The sequence below is a fragment of the Canis lupus genome, chromosome 6 (genome assembly GCF_011100685.1).
Source record: "Canis lupus familiaris isolate Mischka breed German Shepherd chromosome 6, alternate assembly UU_Cfam_GSD_1.0, whole genome shotgun sequence".
NCBI classification, from domain to species: domain Eukaryota; kingdom Metazoa; phylum Chordata; class Mammalia; order Carnivora; family Canidae; genus Canis; species Canis lupus.
This window is the reverse complement of record NC_049227.1, coordinates 40,560,483-40,588,110: the sequence shown is the minus strand read 5'-3', so window position 1 is coordinate 40,588,110 and position 27,628 is coordinate 40,560,483. Positions and strand designations below refer to the sequence as shown.

Sequence of the window (27,628 nt, the reverse complement as noted above, 5' to 3'; positions counted from 1 at the left end):
GGGGCGGGGCGGGGCTAGCACGGCCGTCGGCGCCGCGGGCGGGGCGTCCGGGGCGGGGCTGGGAGCCGCTGTGGGCGGGGCTAGCACGGCGGGCGGGGCGGGCGGGGCGTCCGGGGCGGGGCGGGGCTAGCACGGCCGTCGGCGCCGTGGGCGGGGCGTCCGGGGCGGGGCTGGGAGCCGCTGTGGGCGGGGCTAGCACGGCGGGCGGGGCGTCCGGGGCGGGGCGGGGCTAGCACGGCCGTCGGCGCCGCGGGCGGGGCGTCCGGGGCGGAACTGGAGCCTCTGTGGGCGGGGCTGGCGCGGGGTCGGCGCCGGGGTCAGGCCACCGCTGCGTCTGCTCCCGCACCCCCGGGCCAGGACGCTGATCCCCGTTGAGGGCCCCGCTGCTGCCCGCCCCGGCGGGTCCCTGCTGTCCTCGCGACCCCGGCCGCCCCGCGCGCCATGGCCCAGCCACCGCCCGACGTCAGTGAGGACGAGTGTCTCCCCGAGTACCGCCATCTCTTCTGCCCCGACCTGCTCAGGTGAGGACGGAGTCAGGGGCTCCCCCGGGGCGCAGCGCTGCGGAGGTGGCTCGGGGCGGGTGGTTTTACTGCGACGGCAGAGGACCGGGTGCTGGCGGCCGGCGATCCAGATGTCCGGGTGGTGTTCTAACCCTGGTCCGGGTGGTGGTCTTTTTTTTTTTAATAAATTAATTTATTTATGATAGTCATACAGAGAGAGAGAGGCAGAGACACAGGCAGAGGGAGAAGCAGGCTCCATGCCGGGAGCCTGACGTGGGATTCGATCCCGGGTCTCCAGGATCGCGCCCTGGGCCAAAGGCAGGCGCCAAACCGCTGCGCCACCCAGGGATCCCTGATTTAAAATTTAATTTGATTTAATTTGTTTAATGAGGGATCCCTGGGTGGCGCAGCGGTTTGGCGCGATCCTGAAGACCCAGGATCGAATCCCACGTCGGGCTCCCGGTGCATGGAGCCTGCTTCTCCCTCTGCCTGTGTCTCTGCCTCTCTCTCTCTCTCTCTGTGACTATCATAAATAAATAAAAAAAAAAAATTAATTTGTTTAATGAAGGAGTACTACCCAGCTCGCTTCCTTCCTTCCTTCCTTCCTTCCTTCCTTCCTTCCTTCCTTTCTTTCTTTCTTTCTTTTTTTTAAAGATTTTATTTATTCATAAGAGACAGAGAGAGAGAGACACAGGCAGAGGGAGAAGCAGGCTCCATGCAGGGAGCCCGACGTGGGACCCCATCCGAGGTCTCCAGGATCACACTCTGGGCTGAAGGAGGTGCTAAACCGCTGAGCCAAAAAAATAAAAAATAAAAAATAAAATAAATAAAAAATAAATGAAATGCTGAGCCACCCGGGCTGCCTTACCCCAGCTTTCTTTTCATGAGTTGGAGGTATCTTTGGATCTAAAATGAGTCTCTTGGCGGCCCGGGTGGCTCACCTTTTGAGGTGTTTCTTTGTTTGGCGCTGCCTTCAGTCCAGGGCGTGATCCTGGAGACCCGGGATCGAGTCCCATGTCAGGCTCCCTGCATGGAGCCTGCTTCTCCCTCTCCCTCTGCCTGTGTCTCTGTGCCTCTCTCTCTCTCTCTCTCTCTCTCTGAATAAATAAAATGTTAAAAAAAAATAAAGAGTCTCTTGCAGGCAGCATATTGATGGGGCTTGCTTTAGGAAAAAAACTCATGTGTTTGACAGAAAGAGACCACAAGCAGGGGGAGCAGCAGCATAGGGAGAGGGAGAAGCGGGTTCCCCATGGAGCAAGGGAGCCTGATGTGGGGTCGATCCCAAGACCCTGAGATTGTGACATGAGCCAAAGGCAGATGCTTAACCAACTGAGCCCCCCAGGTGCCCCACTCATGTGTCTTGAACGTTTGAGATTTGATGCTCATCTGTAACATGTCTCTGATCTCTTCCCAAGCCTTGCTAAATTCCTACCTCTCTCTTTTTCCTCATTTAGCACCTGAACGTACCATGCCGGCCCTTTCTGGCCTGCCGGGCCTCTGTGGACAGGTCTGCTGCTAGAGAATGTTTCTACCCTTGAAGGTTACGGACCTCCTATTCCCAGCTGCTTTCAGGATTTTCTCTTTGTCTCTGAGATTTGCAAGTTTCACTATTATATGTCGGGGTGTTGGCCTATTTTTATTGATTTTGAGGGGGTTTCTCTATGCCTCCTGGACTTGGATGCTTGTTTCCTTCTCCAGATTTAGGGAAGTTCTCAGCTATAGTTTGCTACAATATACCTTCTGTCCCTCCCCTCTTTCCTCTTCTTCTGGGATCCCAATTATTCTAATATTGTTTCGCTGTACGGCATCACTTCTCTCTCAAATCCTCCCCTGGTGATTCAGTGAGTAGCTGTTTATCTTGCTTTTTCTCAGTTTCTCTAGTCTCCATCATTGTGTCTTCTAGATCACTAATTCTCTCTTCTGCTCATTTATCCTAGCTGTTATAGCCTCCATTTTTTATTGCATCTCATTAATAGCCTTTTTGGTTTCAACTTGATTAGATTTTAGTTCTTTTATTTCTCCAGAAAGGGATTTTCTGGTGTCTTCTATGTGTTTTTTTTTCCCCCAAGTTCAACCTGCATCTTTATAATTGTTACTCTGAACTCCAGTTCCAATATCTTACTTATGTCCATACTGATTAGGTCCCTGGTCAGTACTGCCTCTTGTTCTCTTTTCTGAGGTGAGTTTTTCCATCTTGCCATTCTGTCCAGAGAATAGATGAATGAGAGAACACAATACTAAAATGGCAACAACGATCCCGGGGAACTATACACTAAACAAATCAGAAGAGACCATAAACCAAAAAACCAACTTTTTTTTAAGAAAGAGAATATAATCAGGTGAGCAGAACAGAGCAATACACTGGATGCTGTATTTTGGTCTGTTAGAAAACTAGGGATTGGGGGATCCCTGGGTGGCTCAGCGGTTTAGCGCCTGCCTTCAGCCCACAGTGTGATCCAGGAGACCCAGGGTTGAGTCCAGCGTCGGGCTCCCTGCGTGGAGCCTGCTTCTCCCTCTGCCTGTGTCTCTGCCTATCTCTGTGTGTCTCTCATGAATAAATAAAATCTTCAAAAAAAAAAAAAAAAGAAAACTAGGGATCTATCTCTTAAAATGCCTCCTGTTTTCTTAGGGACAAAGTGGCATTCATCACCGGTGGTGGTTCTGGCATCGGGTTCCGGATTGCTGAGATTTTTATGCGGTGAGCACTGCTCTATGCACTCTTGCACTCCCTCCCACCCCCGAAACTCACTCCACCTTGCATGGACCCTGCTGTATCCCTGGGCAAGATGCTGGTGGGTGGTAGGAACCCCTCTAGGCAACAAGCCATCAGAGGGCATCTGAAAGGGGTCAGGTGCTTTCCTGGAGGAGGCAGGACTCTATCGTCTCCTAGAGGTTCATTGAGACTAAGACTCTGGCCCCAGCACCCCCATTTGTACCAGAGGAAGGGTGCAATAGGTTGAGCTAACTCTGCTGCCAAGCTCCCTGGGGCCTTGCCAACCCAGAGTAGGTGAGCCGAGTTGACTCCAGCAGTGTGCGGAGCACAGTGTCTCTTGGAACACAAGATCTGTGACCTTAGGCCCAGGCTGACCACTTGTGAGTCCCAGAGGAAAGAGCCAAAGTTAGGCTGGGGTTGGGGGGAAGAGGAAGCCTGTTGATATGGACCCCTCCCCGGTTTTCTCCAGGCCTCCACTTTTCATAGAGAATGGGTCTCACTGGATGAGATTTGGGGATTCATCCATTGCAGGTGAATCCCATTTTCCAAGCTGGCGGCTTGTGCGTGTTGCTTCTCTGAGTAGAGCGTGGCCAGCTGTGCTGAGGGTCATTTTGAGGATTAGGTGGGGCTGCTTAGCAGGTGTAGCTACTACTGTTACTGTGAGGCTGAGTGTGTCAGGCAGTGAGGCAAGGCAGACACCCTGGCCTCAGCATGGGCCCTACCTGTCCTTCACCCCAGCCTCGGAGGGAGAAGCCCAGGGCACCCAGCAGGGCCCATGCAGCTGCCGGGCTGTGCATTTGAGGCTCCCGGCTGTGTCACTGCTGAGTACATGGTGTTTGGGGGCGGAACCATATCTCTGTGTGGCTGGGGTACCGCATGCCAGAGAGACCCAGACTGGGGCCCCCAGGGTGGGTACCTTTGGTGCCACTCGGCTTTGCTCAGGCCCCTGTGTTTTCTGCAAGCTGTGCCTTCGGCCCTGGGCTGGTGCTTCAGCCCAAGAGAGCCTTGGGGAAGAGGAGCTGTGCCTAGAGCACCAGGCAGGCACCAGGGACCTGGTGTGTCCCCTGTGCCTTGCTGCCCTCACACCTGCCCTCTGGCTTCGCAGGCACGGCTGCCACACAGTCATCGCCAGCAGAAGCTTTCCAAGAGTGTCTAAGGTGAGGGGGGTCTTTCCTGTGTCCATCCCACCCATGGGTGGCTGTGGGGCCCAGAGCCTGTGCCTGGAGGGTCCTGAGGCCCAGAAGATGGCAACACCAAATCCTGCTTCTCTCCCAAACATGGACCTTCAGTACGAGTGGCCTCCCAAGGGTACCCCCTGGTTTTTTACAACATCTCTTCTGAGGAGACTCTCGTGTTGGGTGGTACTGTGGCCCCAAGAGAGATCTCAGCTCATTCGGATCTTGAGGGTGGTTCGCATGTTGCATCCACCTGGGAGGAGACTGTCACCACTGCCACAGCTGGTCTCTGTGGCAGGGACTAGAAGTCAGCTGGGGCTGCCGTTGACCCATGGCCAGTGGCCTGAAGGGCAATGTCGAAGGAGGGTCCTAGGGAGACGGGGAGAGAGAGGGATATCTTAGAACTGTCCACCGGGGGTTGTGGCTGCATGGAGTGGCTGCCTGGCCGCTGTGCCTCCGGGAGTGGGGTCCAGCAGCAAGCGGCAGCCTCCCAGCATCCCCTGGACACATCCCCCTTGTCAGACTCCCCCACAAGGCCACTGGGCTGCTGCCCACCTCTTTCCTTCTGGCTCCTAGGCTGCCAGGAAGCTGGCTGCTGCCACTGGCCAGCGGTGCCTCCCCTTATCTCTGGACGTTCGAGCTTTTCCAGCCATCACAGCTGCCGTGGACCAGGCACTGAAGGAGTTTGGGAAGATCGACATTCTGGTTAACTGTGAGTGGCTGATGGGTGAGGCCAGGGCCTTCTGGTGGGTTCAGGGGCCTCAGGGGTCCTGTCCTGGCCAAGGCTCAAGTGGACATCCTGAGAATTCGGCCTACACACAGAGTCAGGGCACTCTCATGTCCCAAAACTCTCCCTTTAAAAAAAAAAAAAAAAAAAACCCATAATTTTTTCTAAAAAATTAATCTAAACCTGTAGAGGTTTAGATTTACAGACTAACTGAGCAGCTCGTAGATAGAATCCCGCGTACCCACCGCAGCCCCCGTGTTCACATCCTGTGTTTCCTACAGTTGGTGAGCCCGTATGACCCGTTCTGCTCACCAGAGTCTGCACGGTACGTCAAGACTCACTCTGCTGAAATTCCCTTTTAAAAACATGGCATGGGGATCCCTGGGTGGCGCAGCGGTTTGGCGCCTGCCTTTGGCCCAGGGCGCGATCCTGGAGACCCGGGATCGAATCCCACGTCGGGCTCCCGGTGCATGGAGCCTGCTTCTCCCTCTGCCTGTGTCTCTGCCTCTCTCTCTCTCTGTGACTATCATAAATAAATAAAATATTTAAAAAAAAAAAAAATACATGGCATGTCCCAATCTCCTGCAGCTAACAAGGTATCGCGGGCTGAATAGCCCAAAACAGCAGAAATGTGTTCTCTCATACTTGTAGAGGTCACAAATCCAAAACCAAGGTGTGGGTAGGCCGCCCTCCTCAGGCCCAGGGAAGCTCTGTTCCAGGCCTTTCTGCCCGCCCTGGGGTGGCCGGCGATCCCGGCTGCTCCCCAGCGCGTCTCCGCCTGCTGGCCGCGGCCTCCCCCACATGTGTCTGTCTCTCCTCTTCTTCGGAGGACAGCAGTCCCTGGGTCTGGGCCTGCCTAGCCCCAGGTGACCTCAGCTTAACTTGATTGCATCCACAAAGGTTATGTTTCCAAATAAGGTCACGTTCACTGATACCAGGGATTAGGACTTTAGCATATGCCAAGGGGCTGACCAGGTATAGCGCGCCGTGGGCGACCTCTGTCTTGTTGCCCAGCCTCTGCAGGGGGATGTCCAGAACCTTGGTGGACATTTTAACTTTTTATTATTATTTAAAGATTTTATTTATTAGAGAGAGACAGCGCGTGCACAGCAGGGGGAGGAGCTGAGGGAGAGGGAGCTGCAGGACCCAGCTGAGTAGAGTCCCCACGGGACTTGATCCCAGGGCCCCAGGAGCATGACCCGAGCTGAAGGCAGATGCTTACCAGCTGAGCCATTCCGGGACCCCTATTATTATTATTTTTTTAGATGTGGGGGAGGAGCAGGAGAGAAAGTCTTAAGCAGGCTCCACAGTGAGCGCAGAGGACGTGGGGTCGCTCTCCCCACCCTGAGATGATGACCTGAGCTGAAATCAAGATCTCTGAGCGCCACAGATTCCCCTTCAGCATATCTCTTTGAGGGACGTAATTCAGCCCATGAGATCTGTCCTGCTTAGTCTCCCAAGAAGAAAGGGGCCCCCAAGTGCTCGGGCTCTGCCCTGTGGCGCCTGGACCACCCCGAGGGCCGTGTCCTGGTTGCCGGGGCTCCAGCACGCTGTGGTTTTCTTGCAGGTGCAGCGGGAAACTTCCTGTGCCCTGCCAGTGCACTGTCCTTCAACGCCTTTAAGACCGTGATGGACATCGACAGCTTGGGCACCTTCAACATGTCTCGCGTGCTCTACGAAAAGTTTTTCAGGGTGCGTGTGCTTTCTTCCTGGGAGTCGCCTCTTCCGGCCACCCACTCACTGCCCTCCCCCGTGTGTTACAGGACCACGGAGGGGTGATCGTGAACATCACTGCGACTCTGGGTACCCGGGGGCAGGTGCTTCAAGTGCATGCGGGCTCTGCCAAGGCAGCTGTGGGTACGGGCACCCCCCGGGTCGGCTGGCCTGGGCTCCTGTTGGGTCCTTCTCCCACCTGTCCCTGGAAACCAGCAGTGGAGAGGCCTGGCACGGGCCCTGCCTCCCCTCATGCCTGCCTTCCTCTGTGCAGATGCGATGACACGGCACTTGGCCGTGGAGTGGGGTCCCCAGAACATCCGCATCAACAGCCTCGCCCCTGGCCCCATCAGTGGCACGGAGGGGTTCCGGCGGCTGGGTAAGCCCTTGGGACCCCACGCCCCACAGTGCCTCCGCGGGTTCCCCTCCCAGCTGGCTGGGACACACCCAGGAGAAGGACCGGTTCCTTGGGCTCCCAGGAAGAGGCCGTCTCCAAGCCCAGGGTGGGGGGCGGGGGGCCCTGGGTCCCCTATCATGGGGCTGAGCCTTATGTTTTTGCAGGTGGCCACCAGGCCAGTGTCAGCACCAAGGTTCTGGACATCCCCCTGCAGAGGCTGGGCAACAAGACCGAGGTGGCCCACGGCGCGCTGTACCTGGCCAGCCCCTTGACATCCTATATGACAGGCGCTGTGCTGGTGGTTGACGGCGGGGCATGGCTGACCTTCCCTAATGACCTCAAGCTGCTGGCAGATTTCACTGCCTCTGCTAAGCTCTAGGTGATGCCGCTCCTGCCTCCCGCGGGTCACCTCTGGCCGTGGCCCTCTTCCTGAAACCCCTGCCCCGTGGGCTGACGTCACCACATATGGTCCTGATGGGTTTCCCGAGTCCCTTGGGTGTATTTCTAGACATGTTCTTGGGTTCGTTTGGGGTTGGGCTACCCCAAAAGGCCACGTCAGGCAAGGCTGAGAGGGGTGTTCTGAACGGGTGGGGGGTGCTGGGAGGGGGCCCCGCCAAGCCTCAGTGCCTCCCTGCAGATCAGGACAGACGTCGGGCCTGCAGCAGGTGGGAAGCCATCTCTCTGGGAGCTCCGCCGGGTGCCCCCCCCACCCCGGAGGCCTGAGGGCCCGTGGGGCCGTGTGGGTCACGGACAGCCCCACTGCTCTCTGCCTTCCCCTTGTCCCCCTAGTGCCCGATGCCCCCGGCCTGGGAGGCCTGCTCACCCTCCTTGAGCAGATTCCTCTCAGAGTGCCTCCTCACTGTAGGGCCGCTGCTGACTTCGTCCTGCCCTGGGTGGTGGGGGGGTGGGCTGTGGAAACTCGGGGAGGGGGGCAGGCTTGCACCGCACCCCCTGCTCCCTGAGCTGGGCTTGTGGTGGATGCCATGCGGCCGAGAAGCGCTCTGGGCTTTGGTTCGGGTGACACGTTCCCAGCACCCATGGCCCGTGCGCCCCAGGCTGGCCCCCAGTGCCCGGGATGAGGAGCCCTGAGGCGGCCCCCCGCTTGCCCCACCCGCCCTGCCCCGCCTGCCACCCTCTAGGGCGCTGGTGTGCACCTGCAGCTTCTACCCTGGGCCAGCCACTCTTGGGTGCTGCCCGGGCCGCGGGCGGCAAAGCTGGGGTGCTGCTGCGGTCTTCCCTTCCCCATGTCCTCGGCATCTGGCCGTCGCTGACGGGTGCTGGATGGCTGACGCAGCGGCGGCGCTCGCAGGGCCTGGACACCTCCTGCGGTGCTCCTCCAGGACCCGCCACCACGCTGCACCTCGTCCACAGCATCGAAACCAGAGGCGGGCCTGGTCCGGCAGCGGTGCCGCGTCCACATGTGCTCCCCACGGATCCATCTCCACCTGCTCAGCTGCCCGCCCTGCACGGATGTCCGCTGGGGGCACTTTGGCATTCTGGAGCTCCCTGGGAGGGTGACCTGGGCTGTACGGCTGTCGCCCCCCTGCCCTGCCTGCCCAGCCAGGGGGCCTTGGTTCCCTTCTCGGCTGGGTCCCGGGGTCCCTGAGTGCAGCCGCAGGGCATCTCAGGCCCCGTCTTCCGTCCTTGCTCTCCTACATGGGAATCTTCCTCCACAAAGGGAAGCCAGGCCAGGGAGGCGAGAGAAGTGTGTTTGATCCAGGCCCCTGTGGCGGGGTCCTGGGTCACCTCACCAGGGTCTTGGGCCACAGACGGATCCCCTCTCAGCCTTTGGTGACATGGGCTGGGTTGTCCCCACCTGCCCTGGAGTCGTCCTTTGCTGGGACATCCCAGGGGACTTGGTCCTGTGCCACTCACAGCTGGACGTTCTAGGCCCTCCTCTGGCCATCACTGCCACCGGCATGATCCCACAGGCCTCTCATCTGTTCCCTTGACATTCATGCCAGGACCACTCAGATCCTCGGACTTGTTTTCTGTGTGGTTTGTTGGAAACTCTGAGCTGCCCTTACAGGTGAGGCCCCTGAGCTGCTGTCGGGCTCTCTCCTGTCTGTACCGCCTGTTGGCATAAGCAGGGATCCTAGCATTTTGCCAACAAATGCATTTTCCTAAAAAACAGTTTTTACTATAAAATAGAGCTTGCAAGTGTTTGTAGAAGGTAAAGGAAGACACTGGAAAAGAATCACCAGTGACCCAGTCATTCTGAGATGGGGACGTTTCCTTCCTGTCTCTTTTCTGTGAGTCGAGAAACCGCGTCGCACCTCATACTTCAGTGCTGTCCTCGGGCAGGTGGAGCCCACCCCGAGGCAGGGGGAGGCGGCGCGCTTCCTGGGTGGGGGGCTCACCGCAGCCAAGCGCCCAGGGAGCTTCCTTACCCTGCGAGGCCCGGGCCTGCTCCTGGGCAGTTCTGGTCACCGCTACAGGACGGAGCTTGAGCCTGTGCCGCGGATGCCACCTGATGGGACCGTGTCCCAGTCCCTTCATCGTGTGAAAAGAGTTCGGGGGAGGAGCCACGCCAGCTGAGAGGCCACTGGGCAGGGGGAGCCCCTCCACATGGAATATCAGGGTGCTCCTTGGGGCGCCTGGGCGGCTTAGCCACTGACGGGTCCCACTCTTGATCTCAGCTCAGGTCTTGATCTCAGGGTCATGAGTTCAAGTTCCGCATGGACTCTGTGCTAGGCTTGGAGCTTACTGAAATTAATAAAAATTAAGATAGAGGTGCTTGTTGTCACAGAGACCAGGATTTGGTGGCCTTGAGTCCAGCAGCAAGGCAGACATGTGGGTGCTCCTCATGCTCCTGGGTGGGAGAACAAGCAGGGGGAAGGGTTCCGGGGGAGGCTGGCCAAGCTGGGCCGAGGCGGTCATTGGGGCCCCTCTGCCACCACCAGGCTGGGCCACCGTCTTTCCCTGAGGAAGGCCCTGGAGGTGGCCAGCGGTAGGGTGGTGAGCGGGCTCGAGTCCCACCTGGCGGGACGCCTCTGGAACGGTCACCTGTCACTTCAACTGCGGTTCTCCCGAGAACTGGCCGCAACGGGGTACAGACAGTGACACCCGGAGGTTATAGGGGCTGGCTCTCGGGACCATGGAGGCTAAGAAGTCCCATGACCTCCGTCGGCAAGTGGGGACCTGGGAAAGCCGGTGGCCGTGTGAGGACGGGTGCTCTGGCAAGAGGAGGGACGCTGTGGCCTGAGCAGAGTCCCCTCCGCCTGCATTGCCCTGCGGCCCCGGGTGGATGGCGCCATGCCGCTGCCCGCGTTGGGAATGGCAGGTGGCCTTCGCGCGGTCTAGCAGGTCACATGCCAGTCCCTCCCAGACACACGGCGTCTGTCATTGATCAGCTGCACATGACGTTGATCAGCTGGGGCTGTGAGGTGCCCAGGCTGTGACTCAGGGCCGGGCCGCTGTCGAGGGCTCATCTGCGACAGCACGTGGGGGGCCCCCGACGCCGGACGGACTCACGGGCCCCGGGTCGGGCTGGTGCAGCAGGTGCCTTCACCGTAACCATCTCTGAGTTCCCATAGGAAGTGCTGGGTCCCCGGAAGGGCCGACGACCTGTGACCCCCAGTCAGTTCCACGAACCCCCAGCTGTGGAGGCTGACCCGCAGCCCAACCCCGGGCTCCCCTCCCACGGCCAAGGCTGCTCTGCTCTCAGCCCTTCCAGGCCATGGGGAGACGTCCGACCGCCAGAGCAGAGGGCTGTGGGCACAGGAGGCCGCGGGCAGGCGGCTGGGGCTCCCCATCCCCACGGGGGCCCAGGGAGCTGGTGGTTGGGGGCCCCCATCCCCACGGGGGCCCGGGGAGCTGGTGGCTGGGGACCCCCATCCCCACGGGGGCCCGGGGAGTGGGTGGCTGGGGACCCCCATCCCCACGGGGGCCCGGGGAGTGGGTGGCTGGGGCTCCCCATCCTCACGGGGTCCCGGGGAGTGAACGTGGAGCAAACCCCACTAGTAGGCCTCGGGGCCACTCCTGGGCCGTCGCTGTGACGCGGTGCACATCTGGGCATTTCCCTCGCAGACAGAGAGCAAAGGGAGTCCCCAGTTGTCTGGAATAAAGAGTGTTAATTTAGGTGCTAGTTTGGGGGAGCTTGTCTGTGCTTACTCCTTCTGTTGCCATAGTAACCTCTAGACTTGGACCGTGGTTGGCCTGCACCCGTTCGGTCCCCTGCATCAGGCCCGAGCACAGGTAACGCTGGTTTCCCACGTGCCAGGCTCAAGCTGCACCATTCGCCGGGTGCCCGGGTGCCCATGCTCTCCCTGTGTCCACCTCTGGTCGCCCTGGGTCGTTCGCCTCGTCCCCCATCTTCCTCTCCCTTTTCCGTTCTGGGGCACAAAGGTTGTGAGAGGCCGAGGGCGACCTCATCGCTCAGACGCCGTCCCGCCGCCGAGTGGACAGCAAGCCACTGGCCAAGGCCCAAGGCGTGAGCACAACGGCCCCCCGAACTTCCGGTCTTCCCCTTGGCATCCGTCCATGTGGGCACACGGGCTGGCCGGGCTCAGGGCCTCCCAGAAGGGCTCACGGCCCCTTCAGGCTTCTCCCTCGGGACACCGAGGCTGGTTTGTGTTGGACGCACACAGCAGAACCCAACCTGCCGTTCAGATCCGAAGGCGGGGAATGCAAGAGGATGCGCCAGGGGCAGGGCGCACTGGAGCTTGGGGGCCCAGGGCCCAGGACCGAGCATCCCTTCCTTCTCTCACCTCTCCCTGTCCCTGGGAGCCCACCTTCCCCTTGCTGCACGGAGCTCTCCATATGACCAGGTCCCAGCCACTCGTGTACAGCCGTGGCCGGCACCTGTGCACAGAGCTCACATCCAAAGTCCTGAGGAAAGGTGCACGTCCACTCCATCTGGATCCAGAGTCCAGCTCTTATTTGGTAAATCGTGGCCAGGGGTTGATCACATCCTGTGAACATGACAACCCCCGTTACAGCCGTGGCCTTGAGGAGGAGCTGCTTCTAGTAAGCGGGTGTTAGGAGACCATCACATGTGGATCCCAACTCACAGCAAAGAAACTCACTAAAGTCCAATGTGTAGCCCACCAGGCTGGTAATGTGTGTGTGTACACATACTCTTTTCCAGTGACCAGCTGAGTCTTCGGTCCCCTCTTTGGTGAAACCCAAAGGCCAGCTGGAAGATGGCGGAGGCTGCTTAATCTGATACTCTGTCTACATCCCCGCTCATATCTCAGGACCAGGGCTGTGTCCTGGGGACTGTAGTGGAGACTCAATCTGTCTGTGGACTCCCCTTTTCTTGCTCATTCTGACTTGGCCCTTTGGTGAAACAGTCCTACACCCACAGGGAATCGATGGATTTCATGTTGGTCCCTGAATTCTGGTGCAGGTCTCTGGGAGGAGGCCCACGTAACCCTGTCCATTGAGAGAGGATTCTATAAACTCTTCACTCACTTATTTTGATTATGTCTAGTGTTATTTCTTCAAGTAACAAATGTAACCGGTATGGACCTCACTACCTGAAACTCTCAGACGATGACTTTATTTATTTATTTATTTTTTTACGATGACTTTATTGACTTGGGGTTGTAGGGGCACCTCATCATATCCCTATTTCAGAGCATCTCAAGGAGACAGGACCTGACAGGTGTCTTTTGTGTGTGTGTGTTTTTTAAGATTTTATTTATTTATTTATTTGAGAGAGAGAGAGATCATGCATGAGTGAGGGGAGGGATAGAGGGAGAGGGACAAGCGGACTCCCCACTGAATGCGGAGCCTAATGTACTGGGTTTGATTCCAGAACCCTGAGATCACAACCTAAGCGGAAACCAAGAGTTGGACACTCAACCAGCTGAGCCACCCAGACGCCCCCTGACAGGTGTCTTTTGAAGGTTGAGAAACGTTCATCAGAAACACACAGAATTAACTCTTCCACCACAATTTATAACTTGGACAATTTTTAGGCTATGGGAACAGCATGAGGGGAATCAGATGTTTACATTTTTGGAAAGCACGACCAGAGGCCAAAATACAAATACAACGAATCCCGGATCCCGTACTAACCTCTCCGTGCTGGCTCCTCACACCCATTCCCCGGCCAGGATCTCGGCCTCGGGGGAGACGGGGTGGGTGCAGACTGTAGGCCACAAAGTGCTCCGGGCACTGGGGGCTGGAGAGGCCTGTCCACACAGGAGCAACTCAGAGTGAAATGTTTCAATAAATTCATCCAAACCTCAGCTGAGTCAGGAGGAATTACATTGTGCTTTACAAACTCATACTCTATTTTTACTCTTAAGAAATGTACTTTACTAAATTTGAAGGTGACAAAAAATCCTTCCCCACTGAATAAAGTATCAGTAAACACGAGTGTGGCTGGCTGTGTGCTCTTGACTGCTGGGGGCTGCTGGCGAGAGTGTGACCTGTCTTAAAATTGGCTTCCTCTAAGTATGCTTCCTAAATACAGAATGTTCATCTTGTTTCCAAAATTGTAGATTAAAAACATTTGGCCTGGGGCGCCTGGGTGGCTCAGTGGGCCAAGCGTCTGACTCTTGATTTTGGCTCAGATCGTGATCTCAGGGTCCTGGGATTGAGCCCCACGACGACGGCGGGCTCCCTGCTCCGCGGCGGGTCTGCTTCTCCCTCTGCCTCGGCCCTTCCCCTGCTCTGCTCATGCTCTCTCTCTCAAATAAGTAAAGAAAATCTTTTAAAGATTTTAAAAAATAAAAGTCTTTGTTTTGTTTTGTTTTTAGCCACCCGGGCTGCCCTTAAAGTAATCTCTACACCCATCACAGAGCTCAGAGTCGTCATCCTGAGATCAAGAGGTGCGTGCTCTATCAGCTGGGCCGGCCAGCCGCCCCTAGAGGCAGAAATCTTTGAGACCTTGGGTACAAGACTTATTTCCTTAATTTTAAAAGTGTTCATGAAATTCTGAAAACACGTGGGCGAGCCTGGAAAGTAGCCAGAGACACGCAGGTATGCCTGCCCTACACGTGCCAGGCGCTGACACTGCTCTGCGTGGGCTCGCTGAGACCCACGTGGTGCGCTGTAGCTAAGCTTCGCCGCTGCCCTCCCTCTTCTGGTCCCTTGATGTAATTCCCACTCTCATTTGTTGTTTTCACTACACACGAACAGGGTTGAAGCAACATACGTCACTGACCACGTGTCCAGCCTTTGCAAGTGGGGGGTCACAGGCCTCTGCTGCACCTGCTGCACCTGCTGCACCTGCTGCACACGTAGCGAGACCGCTCCTCGCCGCTCCGCAGTCCCTCCGGGGAACTGCACTGGCAGGGCTGCACCAAACACCCCGTCCCTGCCTCTGCGGGCCCGGGCCAGCATCTGTCCGGCAGGCACTGACCTGGGCGAGCGCCCGCCTGAAGGTACCAGGCCCTCAGCTGTGCAGTCCGCTGAGTCCCCGTCCTGCTGGCCTCATGCCTGACGTGGACTCCAGTGGTGTCAAATGGTATCTTCACTCAGTCCCTTGATCACCAACGGGGTCAAGCATCTTTTGTACGTGCATAGGGCTACTTTGAGTTTCTTCTTCTGGAACCGCTTACTCTCATTGCTCACTTTCCTCCTAGGTTTCTGTTCTTCCGTTGTTTTTTTAAAATCTGACAAGCTGAGTTCCAGGGTTTTTTTTTTTTAAGATTTTATTTATTTATTCATGAGAGACAGAGAGAGAGAGAGAGAGAGGCAGAGACACAGGCAGAGGGAGAAGCAGGCCCCATGCAGGGAGCCCTACATGGGACTCGATCCCAGGTCTCCAGGATCAGACTCTGGGCTGAAGGTGGCGCTAAGGCACTGAGCCACCGGGCTTCCCTGTTCTGGTTTTTTAGGGAGTTTTCTGGAAATGAATCCCATCAGTTACAGCTGTTGTGTTTCTTTCAAGTTGCTATGGAGTAAACTGTGCCCCCGGCCCATTCATGATTTAAGGCCGTCACCCCCAGGCAGGGGAGAAGATATCTGCAATGTTAAAAACTAATTTTGTAAAACAAAACAAAACAAAACAAAAACTAATTTTGTCTACAGAACAAGTCAGATAATCCAATGGAAAAATAAGCAAGTGCTATGACTGGACAGTTCACATATTTGGGATTCCAGCTGGTCAGTAGACAGAGCAAGAAACCCTCAACCAGGGGCGCGTGGGGGCTCTGTTGAGCATCTACCTTCAGCTCAGGTCATGATCCCAGGGTTCTGGGGTCGAGTCCCACATCAGGCTCCCGGCTCAGTGGGGAGCCTGCTTCTCCCCCTCCCTCCTTCACTCCCCGTGCTTGTGCTCTCTCTCTCAAATAAATAAGTCAGATCTTAAAAAAAACCTCACTCTACCGCCATGACAGTTAAATTCAAACAAGACACGACACCATTTTATTCATTTATTTAAGAGAGAGCGAGTGAGCACATGAGCAGGTAGGGGCGCAGAGGGAGAGGAGAGAGAGAATCTCAACAGACTCGCCACTGAGTGTGGAGCCCAATGTAGGGTTTGATCCCACCACCCTGAGATCATTACCTAAGTGGAGGTCATGACCTGAGCCAAGATCAAGAGTGGGATGCTTAACTGACGGAGCCACCCAGGCATCCAAGATGTCATTTTAAATTCGAAGGACTAGCATGGATAGGGGAAATCATATGTACTGTCTACTATGATTTTGGTGTATTTCCTCAAGGTTTTTTTAAAAACATGCATGAAAAAAGTAGATTTGTGGGGCGCCCAGGTGATTCAGTCAGAGGAGTATGTGACTCTTGTTATGAGTTCGATCCCCCTTTTGGGTGTAGAGATTACTTAATAAAATCTTTTTTTTTTAAGTAGGTTTGTGATCAAATTGAACATTGGATGTCAACGGCCAGATCTCATCCAGATGATGGAGGAGCCTTACCCCAGGAAAGACAAGCTTACCTTCCACGTGAGGTTTCTTAACCTCTTTCCCTCAGCTCCCCTGGCAGGTGCAACAGGGCCATGCCAGGGCTGTGCTGAGTCACCTTGCTGGTCTTTGTCTTCACATCTCTCCCTACAAGCCAAAGGTCACCAGGGAAGACAGGTGAATGAAATTCACCTACTTGAAGAATTCCAAAGTTACGTGGTTATTTGAGTACTTTTGAAAAGGAGAGTCAGGGGATCCCTGGGTGGCTCAGTGGTTCAGCGCCTGCCTTTGGCCTAGGTCGTGATCCTGGAGTCCTGGGATCGAGTCCCGCATCGGGCTCCCGGCATGGAGCCTGCTTCTTCCTCTGTCTCTGCCTCTCTCTCTCTCTCTCTCTCTTTCTCTATGTCTATCATGAATAAATAAATAAAAATCTTAAAAAAAGAAAGAAAAGGAGAGTCAGGGGGAGGTGTTCACATTCACCCAGACCCCAGATCCGACAGATGTGAGCTGAACCCCACCCTCCCTTCCTCTTGTGTAACTGTTAACAAGTTGAAATGCGTAAAGTGAGGCAGCTGGGTGGCAGTTGGTTAAGCATCTGGCTCTTGGCTTTGGCTCAGGTTGTGATCTCAGGGTGGTGGGATCAGGTCCTGTGTGGGGCTCCAGGATCAGTGCTGAGTCTGCTTAAAGATTCTCTCTCCCTCTGCCCCTCCTCCCCCATCCCCCGCATCAGATAAGCAAATAAATCTTTATTTATTTATTTATTTATTTATTTATTGCAAATAAATCTTTAAAAAATACGGATAGGGTAGGTGTGGAGGAGCACATGGAAGTGGCAGCAGGGGCTGCTTCTAACCAGCTAACCCATTTCATCTGGAATGCTACTCACCAAAAATGTCCACAGGCCACAGAGGGGATGCTAGAAGACACTGGATTGACTGGCCACGGACTCGCCAGTTTTGTGTGTGTGTGCGTGTGTGTGTGTGTGCATTTAAGTAATCTCTGCACACACCACAGGGCTCCAACTTGCGTCCTCAAGATCAAGACTCAGATGCTCTATGGATGGGGGCCACCCCGGCACCCGGGGAACTTGTCACTTTCAACGTCTCCCGAGCAGAGTCTGGAAGGGCTCCAAGCAGGAAGGGGGTGCGCTTTCCATGCCGGCGTTCCATTTGGCTACATCAGCCGACTAGGGGAGGCGGAGTTTTCCTGCTTCCTCTGGACTCCTGTTGTCTTCACTGTGCCCACACGAACAGTCCTATTTAGCGGGGTTGACACATCACTCTAAGTACCTCTCAAAATCACGTCTGGCCAGATGCATCGGCTCTGTTTCAGATTCTTGCCAAAACTGTAGTTTTTTTTTTCTCTTTGAACAGAAGATCTTCCTCGTGAAAGCATACAGCTCCCATAATGAAGTGACAGGTTTGGGGAGGAGGATCCCTTGCCTCCCTCTTCCCAACGCCCTGGGGTTTTGTCACACGGATGACTCAGTTAATTCCCACACTGCTCCTCACTGTACACTTGGAAACAGAGCTTCAGGTTCCCCTGGTTCTTGCCAAAGCTGCTTATGAAACCTATCTGTTGCTGGTGCCCACGGCCCCCATCCCTTTCCCTGTGCGCTGCATCTCGCACCCGGCCCGGGCCCGCGTCACCTGCCCGCCAGCCTGTCTCCACGTGTCCCCGTGACGGTGGTGACCGCAGGGCCAGCGGTCGGTGTCGCACACGCGGCTGGGGAGGCCGGGCCCTCCCGGCGACAGCGGCTCTCCTCCGTCGTGCGGGTGCGGGAGGCTCGGGCGCGTCCCCGGGGCCTCGGTGCGCGGGCACTTCTCGGCGTCCCCGCGGGAGGGCGGTCGGCCCTCCGCGCCCCGCGCCCCGGGGCGGCATGTCACGCGCCTCGGCGCCGCTCACCCCGCCCCCGGCAGCGGCCGCGACTCCAGGGCCCGAACCGCCCGCGCGCGGACAGACCACCCCCCACACTCGGCGGCCGCGGCGCCCGCCTTTTAAGGAAGGCCGGCGGGGGGCGGGGCCTGGCCGGGGCCGGCGGGGGCGGGGCCGGCGCCGCCACGACGCGCTGACGTCAGGCCCGACGGAGAACGGAAGGCGGGGCCCGCGCGGCGGTGGCGGCGGCGGCGTTGTTCGCTCGCTCGGCAGCCGCGGGCTCCTCAGCCTCCCGCGCCGCGGCCCCCTCGTCCGCCTCCGTCGGGAGCCCCCGCGGGCCCCCCGCCCGCCGCCGCCGCCGCCGCCGCCGCCCCCGCGCCCTCCCGCCCCCGCCGCGCCGCCGCCATGGGCCCGCGCCCGCCGCGCAGCCGGGCCGAGGGCAGCTGAGGCGCCGCGCGAAGATGGGCGAGGGCGGAGCAGGGCCCGAGCGCCAGCCCGACCAGCCCGGGCGCCCCGCGCGCACCCGCCCGCGCCGCCGCGGGGATGCCCGCGCCCGCCGCCGCGCCCTGAGCGCCTTTGTCTGCCGCCCGCGCCGCCCGCCGCACCACTGGCCTCGCGGGCCTGCGCCGCGGCCGGGGGCGCGCCCATGAAGATGGAGCCGGGCCGGCCGGCCTCCCCCGCGGGCGGCGCGCGCCCCGACCCCGACCCCGACCCCGAGCCCGAACCCGGCGGGCCCCACCGGCCGGCAGCCGCGCCCGCCCCGCGCCGGACACTCGGCGCCCCGGAGCCCGGAGCCTGCGCGGACGCCCGCGGGGCCGCCAACCCCGGCCCCGGCCCGCGCCCGCCCTGCGCCGCGGAGCCCGACGGCGTCTGCCCCCCGCCTTGCCCCGACGCCGCTCCTCTCCGCGGACGGGCTCTCGGCCACGGTCCGCTCGCGGGCGGCGACGTGGGCTTGTTCCCCGGCTTCCCGGCGCCCGCGGGGGGCGAGCTGGCCCTGGACGTGGGCCCCGAGGCCCCGGGGCGGCCCCCGGACTTCGGCCACCCCTGCCCGCTCGCGACCGAGCCCGCCGCGTGTCCGGAGGACGGCCCCCGCCTCCGCGCCGTGTTCGACGCCCTGGACGGCGACGGGGACGGCTTGGTCCGCATCGAGGATTTCGTCCAGTTCGCAACGGTGTACGGCGCGGACCAGGTGAGTCCCAGCCCGCGGGCCTGGAGGGGTGTCTGGGGACTGCATCCCCCGCCCCGTGTCCCGGCCTGGAGGGGTGTCTGGGGACTGCTCGCCTCCTGTGTCCCCGCCTGGAGGGATGTCCGGGGACTGCTCACCCCTCCCCGTGTCCCTAGGCCTGGAGGGGTGTCCGGGGACTGCACCGCCCCTCCGTGTTCCCGGGCCTGGAGGGGTGTCCCAGAGACTGCCCCCTCCCTCGGGCCTGGAGGGGTGTCCATCGGACTCCTTCCCCCTGCCCTCCCGTGTTCCCGGCCTGGAGGGGTGTACAGCGGACCCTCCACGGTGCGCTCCCACTGTGGGCCCTCACCTCCCCGCGGGCTGGTCCAGCCTGGCCTTCCCGCAAGGGCTCTGCTCACACCTGTTATGGGCACTTTCTGTGTGTGGTTGGCGGGCACTCTGCCTTGGGTCGTGTGGCCGTTTGGGAGACCATCAGCTGGTGGTGCAGCAGCCCAGAGGGAGGGAGGGCTCGGTCAGGGCCCGCTCCGCGTAGACAGGTGACGGCGCAAGGCGCTTCGGGCTCTGTCCTGGGCTTCCGACTCTGTGCCTGGCACTCTGCGCCTGGCACTCGGGCAGGTTTATCTGGACAGAGACACGGGCCAGCGGCAAGTCGGCTCCTGCTGTTCGCTCTCCAACCTCTTACCAAATAGTAGGAAGTCCAAAACACGCTGAATTCCTGGTTTTTGTGTTTTACGGGCTTCTGGTATTTGCAGACATTTGTTAGGTGGGTGTTGAAGTGCACAGTGTGTTTAAGCCTAGAGGTCTTTAAGAAAAGGGGTAAAATCGATGCCTTGCTGTTTAGGGTGTGGGTTAGGGTTATAACGTGGGTTATCCACAGCCTCGTAAGGGCTGCAGGACCCGCCGTGTCCCTGGAGCGTCCATGTAAAGCTCTGGGTCCTCCTGAATCAGGGCTCCCTGCGCGGAGCTTTCAGCCTGGGAAGGTGTGGTGTCTCTGCGGCCATCCTGACGGTCGGGGTCCGCGTGCTGCTCTTACTGAGCAGTGTAGGAAGGCGCTGCTGCAGCCCGGCTCCCCTTCTAGTCTAACAGGCACACAGACGTATGTGACTGACCCTGTCCTACGTGGACAGTGTGGATGCGATTTTTCCTGCTTTTCCTTCATGCCGCTGGGCTGGAGAGCGCCTTGTTTTCTACGAGTGCCGTGTGTCTCCCCTCCTGCGTGCCCTTCCTGGGTCCCATCAGAGGTGTGAGGGGAACACTGCGAGGGGGTTCTGTATCGTGCCCTGGCTCTGCCTCCCGGGAGGCTCTTGTACGCTTTCACTGGACCATCTTTTTCTGAGGCAGTGGTGCGCAGGTGTTTTCCTTCTCACTTTACAGGTAAGGAACTGGAAGGCCAGGAAGGCTGAATAACTTTCCCGAGACCTCGCAGAGTTGTTGGTGCTTGAGCAGGGGGGAGCACCAGGTCTTTGGGCTCTCAACTTACTAGATTTGGTCGCTCAAAATATTTCCATAAATGTAAGATTTTATGACTTCCATTAAATGTTTTTCACTTGGGAAACACCTTTGGTAACTGTCCTTATGGATCATAGTGGAAAAAACTTTGGATATTTGGGGCAGAGCTTTCTTGTAGTCAAAAAGTAGAAATGAGCCAAAATTCTTTGCTTTGGGGGCACTTGGGTGGCTCCGTCAGTGAAGCGTCTGCCCTCAGTTCAGGTCATGATCTCAGGGTTCTGTGATCCAACCCTGCTTAGGGTTCCTTGCTCAGCGGGGAGTCTGCTTCTCCCTCTCAGTCTGCCTGCAGCTCCCCCTGCTTGTGCGCTTGTGCGTTGTCAAGTGAATAAAATCTTTTTTCTAAAAAAATTCTTTGGGGATCCCTGGGTGGCTCAGCAGTTGAGCACCTGCCTTCGGCCTAGGGCGTGATCTTGGAGTCCCAGAATCTAGTCCCACATCAGGCTCCCTGTATGGAGCCTGCTTCTTCTTCTGCCTGTGTCTCTGCCTCTCTCTCTCTCTCTCTCTTATGAATAAATACATAAAGTATTAAAAAAATTCTTTAATAGCTCCTGATGGAACTTTAAGATATTATTTATTAATTTTTTGTAGAGAGAGAGCACGCACAAGAGCAAGCACGGATACGATGAGGGGGAGAAGCAGAGGGAGGGCGCAGAACCCAATGTCCCTCCATCCCGAGACCCTGAGATCATGACCCGAGACAAAACCAAGAGTTGGATGCTCAACCAACTGAGCCACCCAGGTGCCCTCTTCTGATGGAATTTTAAGTTTGGGGGCAAAGCCCAGATGACTTGAGTTTAGTGGAATAGATGAGTGTAGTGAGATCTACTGTGACGTTGCTCCTTCTGTCTGCTGGCTGAGACTGCACTGGAAAGAAGCAGTGCTGAGTGTGGTCATCTTAGTACCTGGACTTGGACAAGTTTCCTGGGATGGTGGAGGAGAGCTCTTGTGTTGGAGCGGATGATTTACAGACTAATGAAAGGTTGATACTTGTGTCCGTATAAACTTTGCTAGACTTTATTGTGACTCAGGATTGTTTTTTCCAAGTTTGATGTCAGAATGCATTATAGAGGAACAAAGAAAAAATATTTTGATAGTGAAGTAGTTTATATTCAAAGATTTTAGTTATTTATTTGAGAGAGAGAGATGAGAACATAACAAGGGGGGTAGTGGCAGAGGGAGAGAGAGAAACAGGCTCCCTGCAGGGCTCAGTCCCAGGACTGCTGAGATCATGACCTGAGCCAAAGTTAGAGGCTTAACCAGCTGAGCCACCTAGGCACCCTGATAGGCAAGTAAAGAAAACCAAGGAATTCCACCCCATGATGAGTATTTTTAAACTTTTAAGATGAAAAGTCCGAACATACACAAAAGTAGAGAGAATCGCTTAGTGAGACCTCCCAAACTGCTGCTCAGTTTCAGCAGTCTTGGTTTGTCTGTAGATCCCCACTGTGTTTTTATTTTTTTCTTCAATATTTTATTTATTTGAGAGGGAGAAGGCAAGAGCTAGAGCATGATTGGAGGGGGAGGAGCACAGGAAGGCAGAAGCTGACTCCTCACTTAGCAGGAGCCCCAGGCACAGGACCCTGGGATGATGATGACCTGAGCCAAAGGCAGCCGCTTTACCCATGGAGTCCCCTAGGCGCCCTGTAGATCCCCCTTTCATGCTGTGTAGGAAGCGCATGCAGACATAACCTCTCATCATATGTATCAGTATGTATCTCTAAAAGATAAGCATTCTTCTTTAAACATTTGTGATTTTTAAAAAACCCTAGGAAGAGATAAGGTGGATAACAGTGATAATGACCACAAGTTTGTGTACTTTCCACCTTGAGATTTCAAAATACTGAGTGTATGAGACTCTTAGGCTAGTCACATAGCTGTCTTTGATGATAGCAACTAGATTATCTTAATGATTGTCAAGTTGTGAAAAGTAGCATGTTGAGTAATCTGTTTATGAAGGAAGCATTTTAAATTATTTAAGCTGATTATCTGAATCTTTCATGGAAACAGCTCCTATTTATAATACAGATGGCTTTTGTGTCCCTCTTTCTTTAGCAATGTCATGGTGTGTTTGGGTCTCCTTACATCATCTGGTGCTAGATCAGGTGTGGTGTAAGCTAACACAGTGCTGGCAGTAATCAATGAGCAAAGGGAAGGAGAAAAAGGACTGCGGTGGAGTTTTCTGCTTGTATATTATTGAAACAGGAATTGATAGTCCTGTCCATCCAGGTGCTACTTGTCAAGTTGGAATAGGTTTTTATTTTTTAATTTTTTTTATTTTGAAGATTTTATTTATTTATTCATGAGAGACACACAGAGAGAGGCAGAGACACAGGCAGAGGGAGAAGCAGGCTCTATGCAGGGAGCCCGACGTGGGACTCGATTCCAGGTCTCCAGGATCAGGCCCTGGGCTGAGGGCAGCACTAAACCGCTGAGCCAGCAGGGCTGCCCCTGGAATAGGTTATTTTTAAGGCTTTGACCACTGCTGAAGATTCTTCATCAACGTGACTCCTCATACTGAGAGGGCTGATGCTTTTGTAACCATTACCAACTCATCCTAAAATGGAATTTGCAAAAATAAATTCTAAGAGTATTGTAAGAAAAGACTGGGGTTTTTTTGGCCTTTCATTATAATTATCAAGCTTATCTCCACATTTTATGATTATACACACGCTTAAGCGTTTCCTTTCTAGAGAAAACCTGCACATTGAAACACTGAGTGCCCTTCAGTGACCTTGTAGGCACTGTCCTCTTCAGTGCTTGTGTGAGGAGGCTGCTGAGGGAACTGTTGGTGCTCAGGTCTCCCTGCTCCTCATCTGGGATCCCTCCTGCTGAGGAGTTGGAAGCCCTGTGGCTATACCTTTCAGTTGTTTCAGGGTCCTCCCTGTCTTCTTTCCTGACCTTACATTTGAGTGTGAGAGAGAATGAACTCAGCTGTGTGAGCAGGTGCATGTGTGAGCTGGTGTGGGGTGTCTACACACACACCTCTGGGTGTGTGTGTTGGGTGAATCGCTAAAAGGCCAATGAAGTTCCTTCCTGGGCTTGGCTCACAAGCAACTTTGTTAGTGTCTTAAAAGTGCTTTTTTTCATGTTATAAAAGTAACACATGCTTATTAAAAAATTTGAAAATACAGAGTGATATAAAACAAAACAAAAAACTGACCAGGGCAGCCCAGGTAGCTCAGTGGTTTAGCGCCGCCTTTGGCCCCGGGGCGTGATCCTGGAGACCCAGGATCGAGTCCCACGTCAGGCTCCCTGTGTGGAGCCTGCTTCTCCCTCTGCCTGTGTCTCTCATGAATGAATAAAAGAAATATTTAAAAAAAAGAAAAACCAATAATCCCACTATGCTGAGAAAAACACCATTAGCATTTTAGTGCATCTTCTTCCAGACTTTATTGTACACATACACACAGTTTTGTATACAATTGAGATCATACTGGATAGAAGCTAAATTATTTTTATAGATGTTCATTGTTTTGGGGATCCCTGGGTGGCTCAGCAGTTTAGCACTTGCCTTCAGCCCAGGGCATGATCCCAGGGTCCTGGGATTGACTCCCACGTTGGGCTCCCTGCATGGAGCCTGCTTCTTCTCCCTTTGCCTGTGTCTCTCATGAATAAATAAATAAAATCTAAAAAAAAAAAAAAAAAAAAAGTTCATTGTTCAAAAAAATGAAACTGAATAATATGAGTCAGCAAAATGAGAAAAATAAAAATCACCTCCCAGGTATAACTACTAAATATTTAAAGTGTAAATTAAGATATATGTAATAAATGCTTCCATTACACAGCAATGGTACAATTCCCATGTTTCTTGTTCTGAACCCACTTTTTGATCTGTATTTTGAAATTAAAGATCTCTGATACCCGTTATCTAATGGAAGCCTAAGGTTTACTGGTTTCCAGGAAAATTCAGAATTATTAGGGATTATTCAAGCATAGGATCTGACATACAGGAAGAATTTAATTCTGTGTAGACCACACAGATGAGGTTGTGAAAGGCACCAAGCTGATGAAGTGCTTATCTTACAAACATTTAACTTTGTTTAAATTTGGGAAACCGGGGATCCCTGGGTGGCGCAGCGGTTTGGCGCCTGCCTTTGGCCCAGGGTGCGATCCTGGAGACCCGGGATCGAATCCCGCGTCGGGCTCCCGGTGCATGGAGCCTGCTTCTCCCTCTGCCTGTGTCTCTGCCTCTCTCTCTGTGTGTATGACTATCATAAATAAATAAAAATTAAAAAAAAAATTGGGAAACGGGTCTAAACATTAGTAATGATTGAAATATCAGACAAGAGTTAGGCATCCGGGGATCCCTAGGTGGCTCAGCAGTTTGGTGCCTGCCTTCGGCCCAGGGTGTGATTCTGGAGACCCAGGATCGAGTCCCACGTCAGGCTCCCTGCATGGAGCCTGCTTCTCCCTCTGCCTGTGTCTCTGCCTCTCTCTCTCTCTCATGAATAAATAAATAAAATCTAAAAAAAAAAAAAAAAAGGCATCCATTGAAGAGTATTATGTGGCCCTTAGAGGTGATAATTATAAGGTGTCAGAAGTACTTTAGGTTAGTGCTTCTGATACAAGTGAATAGAGTAGTGCCTATACTTTGATTATAGCTATGTAAGAATTATCCATGTGGAAGAGTCTTGAGGGATATACTAAAAATTAGTTTTAGCTGTGTATGTATGTGTGTATTAAGAAGGCACATTTATAGGGGATCCCTGGGTGGCTCAGTGGTTTGGCGCCTGCCTTTGGCCCAGGGTGCTATCCTGGAGTCCCGGGATCAAGTCCCACGTCGGGCTCCCAGCATGGAGCCTGCTTTTCCCTCCTCCTGTGTCTCTGTCTCTCTCTCTCTCTCTGTGTCTATCATGAACAAATAAATAAATAAATAAATCTTAAAAAAAAAAAAAAAGAAGGTACATTTATAGGGTGGTGTATGATGGCAATGGAGTTGGTTTCATTTGAAGTACTGGTCAAATTTTCTGTGATGTTACTGATTTTGTTTTGGAAAGTAGTGCCTGTACATGTATCACAAATTTCGAACAGTATATAAAGGAAATCTAGTAAAAAAATTCTACTAAAAATTCTATGGTTTAGCATCTGCCTTTGACTCAGGGTGTGATTCCGGAGTCCCAGGATTGAGTCCCACATCAGGCTTCGCGCAGGGAGCCTGCTTCTCCCTCTGCCTGTGCCTCTGCCTCTCTCTTTGTGTCTCTTATGAATAAATAAATAAAATCTTTATCTAAAGATTATCTAATCTTTATCTAAAGATAAGATACTGGAGCACCTGGATGGCTCAGTTAGGGAAGCCCCTGCCTTCAGCTCCGGTCATGATCCCCGAGTCGTGGGATCAGGCCTCCCACCTTGGGCTCCCTGCTCAGCAGGGAGCCCGTTTCTCCCTCTCCTCCCCACTTGTGCTCTCTATCACTCTCTTTCTCTCTCTCTCAAATAAATAAAATCTTTTTTTTTTTTTTTTTTTAGGTTTTATTTATTCTTGAGAAGCGGGGGGGGCGGTTGGCGGGCAGGGACACAGGAAGAGGGAAAAGCAGACTCCATGTGGGGAGCCCGACACGGGACTCGATCCCTGGACTCCAGGATCACATCCTGGGCCGAAGGCAGGTACCAAACCGCTGAGCCACCAGGGATCCCCAAAACTCAGGTTTTCTAATGAACTATCTGTTTATTTACTTAAAAGATTTTATTTGAGGGTAAAAGAGCATAAGTAGGTAGAGGGAGAGAAAATCTCAAGAAGACTCCACTGAGCGTAGAGCTTGACATGGGGCTTAATCTCTCTACCCTGAGATCATGACCCCAGTCAAAACCAAGAGTTGGACACGTAACTGAGCCACCCAGGCACTCCTCAGTAAGATTTTTAAAAAGCATATAAGGGGTGCCCGGGTGGCTCAGTCGGTTATGCATCTGCCTTTGGCTCAGGTCATGATCTCAGGGTCCTGGGTTCGAGCCCTGAGTCGGGCTCCCTGGCTTAGTGAGGAGTCTGCTTCTCCCTCTCCCTCTGTGCCTCCACATGCTCATGCTTTCTCGATCTCTCTTTCTCAAATAAATATCTGTAAAAAAAAAAAAAAAACCCTTAAGTCACAGATAAAAGACTGATGTAAAAACTCTTAAAAATCAAAGGGAAAAAGACAAAAGTAGAAAAATGGATAAAAGGAAGACATCCCACAGGAAGATCACAAATGGCCACTGTGTGAAAATTCTCACCCTCACTCATGATGAGAAAGATAAATGCAAATTAAAATCAGAGATATAAAAAAATAATCAGAGATAAAGGCGGAAGATTCATATGCTCTGGTGGGGAGTGATTTCCAAGATGCAGTAAGTGGAAAGAAAGTACAAAATAGTGTGCAAAGTTTGTGTTAAGAAAGACTGGGTGTTGTGTGATCCCTCTGCTGGGAGGCTTCTACTGGAGTCACACCATAGAGTTAGGAAGAAGAAGGGAGGCAAGGGGAAGGCTGGAGGGGAGTAGTGTTTAATGGGGAGAGTTTGAGTTGGGGAGGATGGAGCACCCAAGTGCTCCTACAGTTGTATTCTTAATTTATCACGATTTTTTTTAAAGAGGAGAAAAGATGAGGGATGTGAGGTGCAGAGCCGTGAACGATAGACAAAGGAAGAGGAATTGACAGGTAGTAATAAGAAACCACACCTTGGGGCGCCTGGGTGGCTCAGTGGTTGAGTGTCTACCTTCGGCTCAGGTGGTGATCCTGGGGTCCTGGGATCAAGTCCCACATCAGGCTCCCCATGGGGAGCCTGCTTCTCCATCTGCTTATGTCTCTGCTTCTGTCTCATGAATAAATAAATAAATAAAATCTAAAAAAAAAAAATATAGTAGAAACCACACCAGCTGGCTCCGTTCAGAAGAGTGTGCAACTCTTGATCTCTGGGTCGTGTTTGAGTCCCATGTTGGATGTAAAGATTACTAAAAATACATAAACTTTAAAAAAGAAAAGAAAGAAACCACACCTTATGACCCCCAAACCAGGCCTTTTCTCCTTACTGTCCTGGTTTGGTATTGAGGAT

General features: G+C 54.6%; 2 protein-coding genes and 1 long non-coding RNA gene across 7 annotated transcripts in view; 2 read left to right on the top strand and 1 right to left on the bottom strand.

Moving 5' to 3' along the window:
* Positions 1 to 286: 286 nt before the first annotated feature.
* Positions 287 to 9,975, top strand: DECR2 (2,4-dienoyl-CoA reductase 2). 5 transcript variants are annotated; one of them, XM_038540941.1, is made up of 9 exons: positions 370 to 521; positions 1,955 to 2,007; positions 3,130 to 3,198; positions 4,319 to 4,370; positions 4,965 to 5,100; positions 6,683 to 6,807; positions 6,879 to 6,972; positions 7,103 to 7,207; positions 7,390 to 9,975. In XM_038540941.1, the coding sequence occupies exons 3-9, from the start codon at positions 3,194 to 3,196 to the stop codon at positions 7,602 to 7,604; spliced, it is 732 nt and encodes a 243-aa protein (XP_038396869.1). In that variant the 5' UTR covers positions 370 to 521; positions 1,955 to 2,007; positions 3,130 to 3,193; the 3' UTR covers positions 7,605 to 9,975. The 5 variants fall into 5 exon arrangements, with proteins under 5 accessions (XP_038396867.1, XP_038396869.1, XP_038396870.1 ...); XM_038540942.1 differs by having other exon boundaries at positions 1,955 to 2,040; XM_038540939.1 differs by lacking the exon at positions 1,955 to 2,007 and having other exon boundaries at positions 287 to 521.
* Positions 9,976 to 16,784: 6,809 nt separating this feature from the next.
* LOC119872345 lies at positions 16,785 to 17,845 on the bottom strand. The gene is made up of 2 exons (XR_005360391.1): positions 17,691 to 17,845; positions 16,785 to 17,296 (listed from the first exon to the last, which is right to left on the bottom strand). It is a non-coding gene; the product is annotated as an uncharacterized LOC119872345 (long non-coding RNA).
* A 717-nt stretch (positions 17,846 to 18,562) lies between these two features.
* The window catches only part of RAB11FIP3 (RAB11 family interacting protein 3), a 79,673-nt gene continuing 70,607 nt past the window's right edge, over positions 18,563 to 27,628 (top strand). Inside the window, exon 1 of the mRNA XM_038538943.1 lies at positions 18,563 to 19,105. Within this exon, the coding sequence (XP_038394871.1) occupies positions 18,563 to 19,105 (543 nt within the window). The remainder of the gene's footprint in view (positions 19,106 to 27,628) is intronic.